The 14,555-nt window shown below is 30.2% G+C and overlaps 1 protein-coding gene across 1 annotated transcript; it reads left to right on the top strand.

The window, feature by feature from the left end:
• The first annotated feature begins 10,341 nt into the window (after positions 1-10,341).
• LOC130810526 (1-aminocyclopropane-1-carboxylate oxidase 5) lies at positions 10,342-13,055 on the top strand. The gene is made up of 3 exons (XM_057676627.1): positions 10,342-10,653; positions 11,105-11,331; positions 12,171-13,055. Exons 1-3 carry the CDS (start codon positions 10,552-10,554, stop codon positions 12,781-12,783), a joined length of 942 nt encoding a protein of 313 aa, XP_057532610.1. The 5' UTR covers positions 10,342-10,551; the 3' UTR covers positions 12,784-13,055.
• The last annotated feature ends 1,500 nt before the right edge of the window (positions 13,056-14,555 follow it).

The raw sequence follows: 14,555 nt of genomic DNA, 5'->3' as shown, positions 1-14,555 counted from the left end.
CTTTTGCATTATTTTAAATTTATTTTTAAGACGGATTAGTCGGATTTGGTTCAAGATCAGGTAAATATCGGATTATCGAATTTGTTTTGAAATATTATTTCTGTCTCTTTTATTTTACTATTTTTTTTCTTTTACAAAAATGTTCTAATCACATTTTTTTATTCTAATTTATACTCCACATTTTAACTATTTTTAATATTATTTTATAATTTAAATGGTTTTATTTTTTGTAATCTTGATGCAATATTATAAATATTGTGAATTAAAAGAGTAGGCCACTTGCTTTTCGTTTTTAAAGCTTCTCATCATTAGCCTGTCTTTTCATCCAAGATCGTGTTCCAACAGTTTTGACTATCTGTTGGTGGAAACCGGAAACTCTTGCTATCTTTAAAATTGCACCAATTTTTATTTTAATGGATCCTTTTTATATTGTTATAGTTTGTTTTATACGAAAATGTTATTACTTTTTTTAATTCTCGATCATATTTTTCTCTTTTAAAATTTTAAGGGGATATAATAATCATTTTCTCTATGCGGCTATTAGTACCATTTTTTTAATGTGGCTATTAGTTCATTATTCGATGCTTTCTCTGTTCTATTATATATATATTAAGTCTTTTTGCTATTATTTAAAATTATTTTATATATTATGTCAATTGATCTGATATATTAGAGTATATTATTATAAACCGTCATTTGTTGTAGAAATTAATACTAGTTTAATCATGAAATTTGTTAAAGTATATAAAATATATTGGGGTCTCATCAACTATCAATTTAAATTTTTGGTTGAGTTGGTTTCTTGACATGGTATCAAAGCTAGTGTAACAAGAGGTTAACAGATTTGAATTTCAATCATCCCTCATTTTAAGTGGCATATTCAGCGCTACGTATATAAGGAGGATTTGTGTTGCATCCACACTTCTATCAAGCCTACTCTCAGGTCTCAACTATCTAGCCAAATAAAGTGTTATTGAATCAATTTATAGTGAAGTTTAAAATAAAAACAATAATTATTACACTAAAAATATAAATCGTTAACATATCCTATCTCACAAAAACTTAATTTTGTTGTAAAGTAGTAATTAATGGAACAACCCTCTCTTGTTCATTTTGCCTTGTATTGATGATATATTTATTAATATAATGACTTATGAGTTAGTCGAGCAAGCATGAGAGAGTTATAGATAAAATTTAAGTTTTTTGTGGATAAGGCTTATAATAGCTATTGAGAATCGTAAATCAAATTAGATTACTTGGAGAAAACTTTCCTAATAAAAATAATTTTTGTTTTGGTTACGATAAGTATTTTTGTATTAATAATACACTTTTTCTTATTATACAATAGAAAACTAAATTATGAGCAAATAATAATATATATCATCATCATATCCAGTGTATTTCGCTCCTAGGAAAACAACAATCAGATACAAGTAATAAAATGATGTTTTAAAAATATGGTTAAGTCTAAAGATTAAATGTTTTTCTTTTTACCATTATAATAGATCAAAAAACTTGAAGATTTTCTTTGAGCCGGGGAACTCTTTGACCGCACTCTTCTTCATGGCATGAATTGCCGTCGTCCTTCCTCCCTAGACCCTATTCATAATTTTCCTATGAGCGGGATACACTGGATATGATGATGATGATGAATAGATCAAACAACTAAACGATCAATTCTCCTTCTCATACAAGAATTTTTTAATGTACACAAATTCTTGTGAGAGATAATCTCTAATTGAGCCGGTCCATTATATATTTTTTGAAATAAGTAGGAATTAAGAATAACGTAAGTTAACATTTAAAATATTATAAGTAGGCATTAAGAATAACGTAAGTTGACATTTAAAATATTATAAGTAGACATAAAGAATAATATAAGTAGACATTAAGAATACGATAAGTAGGCATTAACCTTTATTGAGTTGGACTTAAGATGCGTTTCTCAAAAAGACGGTCACTCAAAGATAGTAGCTGTTTAATGTATTATGTTTAAAAATTAATGTCATGAATGAAACCGGTCAAAGCTTCCATTTGAAGGGACGGCCAAATGGGCCAAATAAAATTTCAAGCACTTTAACTTCATCATATTTGGAGAAGTTACCCAACGTCTAACGACTTTACTTGCTACTTGTGTGTTAGTTAGGAAATTTACCTCACTTTCTTTTTTAGTTTCTCTCATTAAATATAATTTATCTTTTTATTTTTGGTTATAATTTATTTATTTTTTAATTTTAATCTACACATTTAATTTACCTTTCATCTCATTTTTACCTTTCATCTCATTTATATATTTCTCTCACTTTTCCGTAAAATTTTATTTTACAAACTTTTCTTAATTTTTCTATTAATTATCATTAAAAAAAATTTGGTAAGAAAGTATATTAGAAGTAAGAGTGAGTATTGTTTTATTTAGAGTATAATATACGAGTATTTCATTATTTGACATCAGATTATGATTGTAAAGTCAGCCAAGCATAAGTCAACCTACTTCTTTAATTAAAGATAATGATATTACTACTCCACTCTACACGCTTCTTCTTTTGGGTAAAATCTTTGTTGAAATAATAAGCTAGACGTAGAATTATAGTGAAATTTATCAATATATAAAAATGATGGATTTTTTTTTATTACTAAATGATTCAAAACGAATCATCATATCCAGTATATTTCGTTCATAAACTATAATTATAATCAGAGAGGAAAGAAAGACGACAACTTATACCCATATATAAAAGAGAATGTGTCATCCAATCCACAGAATATTCCACTTTTAAGAGAGATATGATTAAATAAATAAAACACTACAAAAAATTTTGCCCCTACCTACACTTAAAACTGTATTTAGGCACGCTTATATGTGAGGCTGATGTATTTAGTCACGCTTAATTAAGCGTGCTTTCAGCTTGGCACAATTAATAGGCGTGGCTGATATTACCTTTTCACACGCTTATAGATGTTGTAATATTTTCTCACTAAATAAGTGTGGCCGAATGGTTTAGTGTTCTATTGTTTTTCTTCTTGTTTTTCAGCTGACAACTGACAGCTGGCGAATGGCAGCAGATGAGGTGAGCCGGTGGCTGGCGTTGATGGTCAGTGCGGCAAGAGGAGTAGGATATACATGAATAGGGAGGGAGTGCGGCGTAGGGTGGGAATTGGAATTGGAAAATGAAAAGACAATGAGTATTCAGTGAGTAAATAAAAGGAATTTAACGATATTTTTATTTTTTAATAATAAAATAATGAGAATAGATGATATACTTTAGGCACTTTTAATAATAAAATAATGAGAATAGATGATACATTTAATGATATTTTTATTTTTTAATAATAAAATATTTTTATTTTTTAATAATAAAATAAGATTAGCCAATCTTATTAATAGACAATACACTTTAGGCACGCTTATAAGCATGGCTATTTTCCCACGCTTATTATGTGTGCTTAAATTTAATTTAGCCACCACACTTAATTAAGCGTAGCAAAATAAGTGTAGGTAGAGACATTATTTTTTGTAGTCAAAATTTTGAGATGTATAAAAAGATAAAATATATTCACATAAAATCTTGTTAGATTTTTCTTAACATGAAGTAGTTTTTATTATACACTTTTAATCATTTTTTATGATACGTATTTAGAAGTAGTAAAACTTGCTTTAAAAAATATGCAAAAGGTAAATTGGACTTTTCAAAGAAATAAAGACACTAACTTTTAACTAGATATTTTAAATAATTTCAAAAAGATCCTACAAAAAATTAGTAAATATAATTAATTCACTAAAAATACAAAACAAAATAGTTAAAATAAAGTATAATACCATAAGTTTGTACGGGTATTAGGTATGATATTCTATATTTAGGTACGAATGTAATTTAAGTAGGTGATTGTATAACTTAGAAGTTAAAAGTAGAAATTTCCCTAATAATGCTAGAATCCTACCTGGAGATTCAAGTGGGACAGCCTAATAGATGTCCCTAATTAATTTGTTGATAATAATAGTAGCAATAATATTGTGTTATTCTAATTGTTTGTGGGCTAAATATATTGTATTTTATTAATTTATTCAAAAATCAATAATATAACAACAACAATAAAAAATTAATAACAATAATAATAATTCTTAAGAAACCAATTGAACCAAAAGATTAAGTTGATGGTCAGTACTCCAGCATATGTTATATACTCTAAAATGACGCCTCACACGAGAGCCTTTTGGGCTAGAACTGTGGATGCATCACATGCCCTCTTCATACCTTGTGCAAAATAATTTAAGTTTTTAGAAATAGTTTAGATTCGAACTCATAACCTTTTTGCATGTTGGCTCTTGAGTATATCATTATTATTATTATCATAATTGTAATGAAAATAATAATAATAATAATAATAATAATAATAATAATAATAATAATAATTATTATTATTATTATTATTATTATTATTATTATTATTATTTATTACTCCCTCCAATTCACCACTAATGTCCCATATACTTTATGTACTCTATCTAATGTACTTATTCAATCCTTAATATCTCTAATTGTGCATTATTAAAAATTATGGAAAGTTGATATGAATAATCCTTGCATTGCGACGAATCAAACAAGATCTCACATGACTATATTTTAACTTATAGATTAATAATAAAATACAAATTAAAAGTAAGAGATGAATAGTGTCCAAAAAACAAATTAAACATTAGTGCTGAACTAAAGTGAGTATGTTAATTCACTTAAGGCGGCCTAATAATTTGTGACATTTTAGGTATAGACAATCACATCTTCAAAAATACTTGGAATACTAAAATCCACAAAAATAGTATGGGTGTATCTAAACTAACAAGATGATACAGATTTTCTGTGTTAATCTCAAAATTTGATGATATGATTATGGGCCCCTTACCAAATTAAACCACAACTCATAGGCCCACAACCCAACCCCCCTGGCCCCTGCAGGAATCTGGATGCCGTCTATTTTGATCTTGTAATCTAAATTTTATGAGGTGCTTCTAAAGTTAGGTTTTGAGGCACAATATAAATAACAACTTTTTGTATAATACCATTTCACTTAGATGAGCCAATATATTAGTTTATTTCTCTATTTTATTTCTTTAAGATTATGAGTAATCACTTTAAAATTATAGGTGATGACTTTAAAATTATAAGAGATAACTTTAAGACAGTAATTGTATATTGAGCCAACCCACCACTACCATCATACCCAGTATATCTCGCCCATAGAAAAATATAATTAGTGTTTGTAGAGGAAAGGAAACTGGCAACTTATACCCATAAAGGAGAGCGCGACCAAAGAGTTCCTCGACTCGAAAAAGAAAACGAAAAGTTTCTGCAATGAGTAGAACCGAGTGAATCTGAAGCTAACTCTGCAAATTCGATTCTTATTTAACTTACGATCTGTTGTGCGACAGTGGAAGCAACGATCGTGAAACAATAAAGAAATTCAATGCAAACAATAAGAATAACACCAGAGATTTAACGTGGTCCACTATCAATATGATAGCTACTTCCACTGGCACCGAGATTGAACAATTTCACTATGATCTCAAAGAATTTACAAGATGAATCAAGATATCACTCATAAATTACAATTACTCTCTTGTGATCTCTCTATTTGTGAATAATGAAACCCTAACCCTAAATGAGGGGTTTATACATACTAAATCCCTAAATGAAGAGGCTTGGGCTCCAAGTATCACAAGTAACCGTCAAAAACCCACGAGCAAAAAGACAAATCACAAAATCGTCAAAAGCGACGAGTCATCTCCCAAGGGCAACGACTTGTCGCATAGTTTCTAGCCCAAATCAGCGACTTTAGAGAAGAAGCGATGCCTCGTCGCTTTCTCTACTCCAGAAGCGACAACTCGTCGCCAAGCTTCTGACCTCCATTTTCACTCGTTTTTCTTCAATTCATCTATAACCACGATCAAGACTCGATTCGAGTCACCAATCATTAACACCATCTTCCTCCGTCTAACTTGTAAATCTAAATTTATAAGACATTCACCCTCATACTTTTATTTCCTATAATTCTTTTAAAATACTACTATGTCCTTATAAGTTTCCCCCATATGACTAGAATGATATAGATATTAGGAGTGAGACTGAGTGGGTTAAAATGATAGAGTCGATAAAAGATAAGAAAGAATATAGAGACTAATACTAATGAGAGAAGTTTATTAAAGAGAAGTTTATTAAGACAAACTAAAATAAAAAGCGAAATGAATCGATTTGTGACGAAAGGAGTAATATATTAACTAGTTTTCGTCAAGAATTAGTTTGGCAATATTGACAAAAGAAGGTGAAAAAGGCTAAAAATTGCCAGCTCAAAATTAGTCATAAAGAGAGACAAGTGTAACAATTCGTGGGATTTATTTAGGTTATTAATTCCGTCCAAAAAAAAAAATAATTTAGGTTATTAATCATTGCGACTTCAATTTAACTGATCTTTCAATGTTATTAACAGCCATCCCAATCCCAATCTTAATCTTATAATAATAGAAGTATACTCTTTTTTAAGTCATTTAGATTCAATGGCGTTGGAGGTGGAGACTAAAAATTCGACTATAATGGTTTAGAGTAGTAAAATATTTAAAAATAAGAGAGAAAATTAAAAGTAAAAATAGTAGATTATATTAAAAATAAAAATACGATAAATTTATCGAGACGAATAAATGTAAAATAGGAAAATAGAAACACAATAAATTTATTGAGACGAATAAATGTTACCCAACCTTGTAAACGAACCTGACTTAACCTGACTTTAAAATAAATTTAAAATTAAAAAAATTAATATGGACTCAAAAGATTTTATCCCGACGCAAAATCAATCCGATAACTCAAATGAACATATCTAAGAGAAAGAGTATAAATTAATTTTTTTATTCTCTTTCTTTCTCGAAACATGAAGCATGCCACTTTAATTTTTTTAATCTTTCATTAACAATTAACTTTCATGTTAACTATAATTATTGCTTTTGTTTCAACCTTCTTTAAGCAATCGTTTCTAAAAAAATGGCCTTCAATAAGCAACGGTTGACAGTTGGGATTAGGAATTTGTTTGAGAAAAACTATGGATTACTTAATTTAATGAAGGTAATTAAAAACTAATTTTGAAATTTTAGTAATTCCTCTATGTCTAATAGCTATGTCGTACACTTGCACATGTATTGTGCTATCAATTCAAACTAATACTTCTATTAATTTACAACCATCTATTTTTTTTAATGAAATTGTAGGATGGATCTTAGAAAATTGGGGTAAATCCTAACTCTTAACAATTACTATATAAATTTAATTTATTATTGTTTACCCAATAAATCTCAAACCAAAAACTATATTTAGAGTTAAAACAAGTGTCACATATTTGTAATCTTTTCGTCAATTGTGATTCAAAAAAATCGAATTATGATCGGTTTTGAGCTATTCTTAGATAAATTTAAGCGAATAACAAATTCAAAAATTAAATTAGGTAGTGAATTATATTACACTGGCTAAAACCCATCTTATTAAGGAGGATAATAACAAAAATCCAATCATACAAATTTAATCTAAAATATGGTAATTGTCTATAAAAAGGACAAAGCATATATCGTGGTACAACAAGACCCCAGAAGTAAACCCATCAGCGCACTGCATATTGTTCTTTGAGCTTCACTTATTGAACTACCTCAATAAAAGACAAATCCAACCCATGGATTTTTTCTTTCTCCAAATATGGTATTCATATGTCACTTAATTTGCATAACTTTTTATTTTAGTTCGTTTTAAAATAAAATTTTTTTTTATTTTTGAATATAATCTCGTTATTTTTACTCTTTATATCTTTTTTTATTTCTATATATCATATTACATTAACTTATTTTAACCAACATTTTTAATATCTGTTTTAAAAGTAAATGGAGCAAAATAACTGACACAAGTTACAAGAGTATTGATCTGGCGGTTCAATTAGTGTCACCTTTCTATAATGGTGTTCATAAAGCTACAATAATGCCACTACCCTGATTATCTTCATTCTTCCACGTAAGAATTTAAATTATATTTACCGCATTTTGTCGGACGGCATACATAATTTTCAATCATCAAATAATGGACCTTTTTTGCTTTTCAAAACTTTGAAAAATTGCTCATCATCTTAGGTTATGATTTAAGAAGAAAAATGACCAATTTTTAATACTTACTTTTGCTCTGGAATTGTGTAAATAGAATTTATTTTATTTATATTGGAGTTGTCTAAAATTAAATCAATTAATTATTAGAAATTAAATGTAACCTAATATGACACGAAACAACCTCTATAAAAATTAAAATCAGTTTGTTAAGATATTTACAAGAATTGAAATTGATCTAATTCGAAATATTATACCTGAAAGCTCTCTGAACACTGAAATAAGCACTATTAACCAATAATTGTTCGTAAAAGAATTATGCTAGGTTAGTGACAATCACTAAAATATATTAGCAAATCTTATATTATGTGCCAAATTCACATTAATGGGGAGGCATTTCCTACTTAGTGACAAATATAGTAATAAACTGATAAGTATTAATAGTTTTTAACGAAGCGACACATGCACATAGCGTAAATGTTGTGTCAAACGAGAAACAAAATAATCCTTGACCTCTTGACTTGGGCGTAGTGTCAATTATGCAAGACTTGCTTTATTCACCATTGGCACAACATGACACCAACCATATTCAAGTTTGACTTAGAATGATAAATAAAAAATTATACCTTAGGTGTGTCACAATGTTAGAATCGAGATTTTCTTTCTTAATCTACCTTTCCTTTCCCTTCCCCCATTTCTTCTCTTTCTTTTCTTTTCTTTCCCTTCCTTCCTCCTTTTTTCCTTCTCAAAATGTTATCCAAACAATATAAAAATAGTGCATTGTATAATATATCAAGTTGTCAAAATGTTATACTTCTCAATTTCATTTGTTGGTTAGTGATCAAGTTCATCATGGTGAAAGTAAATTTCTTGTATTAAGTATCTTCAAGATTTCATCATTGTATTGTATACCTAAAGAATGCACATTTACTATTGATCTACAATTTATACAAATTGTGTCAAATGTAAATATTCAATCTTTAACATACTTCTATGTTTTTAGGGAATTAAAACAAATACCCACTTCGATGTAACCTTAAAATACGATATAGTACTATAATTTTAATAGGTACAAAAACTAAATTAGTCACGAGAATCGAATCTTGTCTTAATTAAAATATGTACCGTTTTTTTAAATAAGTCGCTGTATTTCAAATTTAAAAAAACACAATACATTATGAAAAGTAGGAAGATGATGGAGTTGACAAAGTAAAACAAAGATTAAGTATGATTTTTAAGTTATAATTAGTAGCTAAAAAAAATAGTTCAAAAGAGTTGATGTTACTTTACCCTCCAACTATGCCGACAATTGAGTTATGCGAACTAATTAACTAATCGATCCATGTGTAAAAAGTCAATTAGTGGACGTGGAGTTTCTCTTAATTAACAAGATTAACTTATGAGGTGGTCAACGAGACACTCTAATTAACGGTAGAGATTTGATTTCCAAGCAACTTAAACAAACACAAATCATATGATCATGATTCATGACCTAATCACCTAATAAGCTAATGCTTTTTCAAGCAACTTTAAGGAGCTGACTTTTGAGTTAATTTTTGATTTTTCACCTTTTAGCTTGTTGAATGATCTAAAAAAACAAAAAAATATTTGATAAATGTTATTTTAGCTAGTTGAAAACTAACTTTAATACAAAAATAAAAAAGCTAGTTTTGTTAATTTTATCTAATGACTTTTGAATTGTTGATCTATTTTTTTTACTATAATAAACAATAAACAGTACAAATTTATTTTTATCAAATATTTTATAAACAGTTGGCTTATTCAACAAGCATAAAAGCCATCGAAAAAGCCAACAAACTAACTAAAAAACCTAATGACCAACAACCAACAATGGATAACCCATTCTAATCAATGTTTCATTTGATTTTGCATGCATATTTGATTAAAACAATAAAAGATCAATATTAATAAACTTTACATTGAGATCTATCAAATAAGATCTCACTTGACTATATTTTAAAAATAAAATATAAACTAAAAGTAATTGATAAATCGAATAAAAACAAATTGAACAAGAATTAAAATAGGGAGGAGGTAGTAATAATATCAAAATCACACCCATATGGCCATATCAATGAAAAATGACTATACTTACTTTATGTCTAAACCCAATTAGCGTGTACTTGGCACATTGACCTTACTATAAGATCTACTTTTTGTAATTAATAGCTAATACCTAATAGGAGTAAAGTCTTAATCCCCCTCTTTCCCAAATAAGCACCACAAACAAATAAAAAAGTAAGCATGATTGACTACTAATAATCCCATTTAGTGGGAGGAAGCTAGTAGGAACTTTTGCATTATAAATAGCCTATGCTAGTACCCCTCTTCTAACACAAAGCATAGAAAATCAACTTTCTTATCTTGCTCTCTTTTCTTCTCTTAACATTCTTCAACTCATCACAATGGTTGTTCCTGTGATTGATTTTTCCAAGCTTGATGGTGAAGACAGGGAGGCTACCATGGCTGAGATCCACAATGGATGTCAACAATGGGGATTTTTTCAGGTATGCCATAAAATGGATCTCACGTACTCTTATTAACGATAACAAAGAGCTAGATTGTTTACGACATTAAAATACTAACTCAACCAAAAGCTTGAGTTGATGGTTGAAGCCTATATATATATATGTGTGTGTATTCTATCACACCCCTTCATACAAAAGCAGTTTGGCTAAAATCTAGAGGTTAGCTAGAAGTGTGGATGTAGCATAAGTTTTTTTCATACTTAACGGTAATAATTCTGATTGGAGGGATGGATGAGATTCGAACCCCTCTGGTACCATGTCAAGGAAAAAATTCAATGAAAAACTTAAGCTGATAGTTGAATCTGCCATATACTCTATCAATAACAAAGGGTGTTTAAAACTTAATGTTTTCCACATGTTTAAAACTTTTGTAGGCCTTAAAACATACTTTCTTTGCTTAAAGAGTGTTAATAGTGATGATGTTTTGCAGTTGGTGAACCATGGAATTCCCCTTGAGCTTCTCGAGCGCGTTAAGAAGGTGAGTTCGGAATGCTACAAGCTTGAAAGAGAAGAAAACTTCAAGAACTCAAAGCCAGTGACAATGCTGAATGAGATCCTTGAAAAGAATAATGGAGGGAAATTGGAAGGGATGGATTGGGAAGATGTTTTTCTTCTTACTGATGACAATGAATGGCCTGTCCAAACTCCTGGATTCAAGTATGAAATTTTCTCCTTACCAGATATTATTGTTTGGTGTTGGAATAAGATTGTACATATCTAAGTACTGGTCGTGTTGTCTCAGTTGGATCATAAACCATTTTCGTCAGACAAGGTCTTAGGTTTAACTCTTGCTGCCTCCCACCTAACCCTGTTCTTCCGTCTGCCTACCTTGTAATCCAAAAATTAAAAAATTGCGTTATTCAGCCTAAAAAACCGCAGAAAATAATAATAAAATGCTCTTAAGATGTAAAATACTAAATTAAGGAGTTAAATATGAGTTTACATTAGCTTATATCATTTTTTGACTTAATTTAATGACTTGTTTTTAGGCGATGAATTTTGTAAGATGTAAAATAAACAGAGCCTACAAGATTACTCTCTCCGCCCCCTAATTTTGCACCGTCCCACATGGCTTTCCCTACTTACAATAACCCACTAAAGCCTACATTTTATTTCCCTTTCTGAATCAAAATCTATAATTACTCCACTAAAGGACATAATCCTACCTACATACCCCATTAAAATACCTACTTTTTTTCGATTTTCTTGGTTTGTGTGCAAAGGTCTTATAGAGCAATCTCAGAGAAATAAAGGAGTATTGTATACTGTATTATTATTAAGAAAAAGTCTTGGTAAATAACAGTGATTTGTAATTTTAACAAAATACCCTTAAGTAGTAGGATTTGATAAGGCGTAAGTTTTGTGATTTAATTTATCTTTTTTGATTTTATTTATTTTACTATTATTCTTGTTGTCTTTTTGTTGTTTTAGAAATCACTGTGATTGATTAGGAATTTTCGTAGTAACAATAAATCCAACAATCATGTGTATGACAGGGAGACAATGGCAGAGTACAGAGCAGAACTTAAAAAACTAGCAGAAAAAATGATGGAAATCATGGATGAGAATCTAGGTCTGCCAAAAGGCTACATCAAGAAGGCATTCAACAGCGGAGAAACCGGTGAAGAAAACACCGAGACCGCCTTCTTTGGCACGAAGGTAAGCCACTACCCGCCCTGCCCACACCCTGAGCTCGTGACAGGATTACGAGCCCACACTGATGCTGGTGGGGTGATCCTCCTATTCCAAGACGACCAAGTGGGCGGCCTACAAATGCTCAAGGATGGGGAATGGCTCGATGTGCAGCCTGTCCCGAATGCAATAGTCATCAACACAGGGGATCAGATCGAGGTCTTAAGCAATGGGAGGTACAAGAGTGCTTGGCATCGGGTTTTGCCTAACACGAATGGGAATAGACGGTCCATTGCATCGTTCTATAACCCGTCTTTCAAAGCTACTATTGCACCAGCTCCACAACTCGTCGAGGAGGCCAAGAAAGAGGAGGTTGTTGAGTATCCGAGGTTCGTTTTTGGGGATTATATGTCTGTTTATGCTGAACAGAAGTTTCTGCCTAAAGAACCCAGGTTTCAAGCTGTCAAAGCTATGTAAATTTCTACAAGGCTACCATAAGTTCTTTTCCTTTTTGTTTTTATGAAGAAAATGTCTTTGTTCTTCTATTTTCTTTAAAGCATTTCTACCCTTTTAATTGGGGGGTTGTGGATGCATTGTAGAATAGCTCAAGCCAAAAAGCCCCCAAAAATGAAAAAATAGCTACTGGTTTGTACTGTGTTGGTTCAATATGGTGTAGAAGTAACTTCTGGTGTAAAATTTGTGTCAAGTAATAAGATTGCTTAATACATACTTTGGTTTATTTTTGTTTTTGTCAAGGAACCAACTCAATTTAAAGTTTAAGCTAATGGTTGAGGCCCTAAGATATGTTATATACTCTAACATGCTCCCTTACACAAGAGCCTTTTGATCTAGAAATATAGATGTTACACATGCTCTCCTAGTACTTGGCGCTGAATATTCCACTTGAAATGATGGGTGATCTTTTGAACCCGTGACTTTTTGTCACGCTGAATTCTAATACCATGTCAAGGAACCAACTCAACCAAAAGCTTAAGCTGATGGTTGAGGCCCCAAGATATGTTATGTACTTTGACAATTTTACTTTTGACTTTTCCCAAGCCATAGATGTTGAATTATACGACTTTTAGAACTGATATATTGGTTTATGTAGCTGATCTTAATTTTTTGAGATTAAAGTTTTGACATTATTATTGACTTAGTTGTGTTTTTGGTGTCAAGTGATAGAAGCCTTCAAGTAACTTTATCGCCAATTGGTAAGTAAATATATCTTCTCTTTCTCATTGGTAGCATTAGTTTAGGGGTTTGAGTTAATGTTTCAATACAACCAAAATTTATATAATTAGCTTATTTTTTGATTGATCACTTTAAGATTGTAAATAATCACTTCAAGATTATAATCGATCACTCTAAGACAATAAAAAGTTATCACTTTAAGACAAATAAGTCTAATAGAAATAATGTCATCGTGAGACTAACCAATTTGAGAATTTGTGCAAAAGTGGAAGATATTTATAGTCCTTTTTTCAATCTAACAATTAAACTCGATTTTTATTTCTTTAATTTTGTCAAAAATTTAGGAAAACTTCATATGGAATTTTAAGTTTTTTGGCTTTTTCACAGGGTAACCAAACTTCTTTTTTTTTTTTTAATTCGCGTGGTAACCCTAAGCTTTTAACTTTTCCACTTAACAAAAGGTTAAAATTTTTGTTAAATTTACATTATTATTAACTCTCATAACTTTTTTTTTTCATAAAAACAAACTTCACGATCAACTTTATAGACATACTTTGTCGAAAAATGAGTACTTAATTCAACAAAAAATTTATCTTTTTATCTATCAAATAGAAAAGTTAAAAGCTCAGTGTTACTATGCAAATTAAAAAAAAATTTGTCCACCACGTAGAAAAGTCGAAAACTAACGTGAAATTTCCCAAAAATTTATTATTGAAGCTACATTATCAAAGATAAGTAATATTACAAAAATCCAAGTAGACCCCTGCTTCAGTGCTTTGGCATTACCTAAAACCCATAGGCAACGAATCATAGCAGCTTCAAAACATCTGCATCACCTAAAACCCATATTAAGTGTTCATTCGGCCATTACATTGTAAAGGCTGAACAAATACTTCATCTTCAACCTCTTTCCATGCGCTGATGCAAATCAGTACAGTTAATGGGGGTGTTTGGCAAACGGTTCATAGCCGGTAGCTGATAGCTGATTATAGTGGTTGATTTGACCAGCTGATTTTGAACCTGCTGCTATGAGCAACTTGTTCAAAAACAGCTTA

This window comes from Amaranthus tricolor, chromosome 4 (assembly GCF_026212465.1).
Source record: "Amaranthus tricolor cultivar Red isolate AtriRed21 chromosome 4, ASM2621246v1, whole genome shotgun sequence".
Lineage (NCBI taxonomy): Eukaryota > Viridiplantae > Streptophyta > Magnoliopsida > Caryophyllales > Amaranthaceae > Amaranthus > Amaranthus tricolor.
Note: the sequence above shows the minus strand (reverse complement) of the source record. Positions and strands in the feature narration are given on the sequence as shown.

Bases quoted from the DNA above. Each gene is read 5' to 3' on its own strand.
- LOC130810526 (XM_057676627.1), top strand. From the start codon at position 10,552: ATGGTTGTTCCTGTGATTGATTTTTCCAAGCTTGATGGTGAAGACAGG. The intron at 10,654-11,104 runs GTATGCCATAAA...GATGTTTTGCAG, and splicing joins AACAATGGGGATTTTTTCAG to TTGGTGAACCATGGAATTCC. The intron at 11,332-12,170 runs GTATGAAATTTT...TGTGTATGACAG, and splicing joins GTCCAAACTCCTGGATTCAA to GGAGACAATGGCAGAGTACA.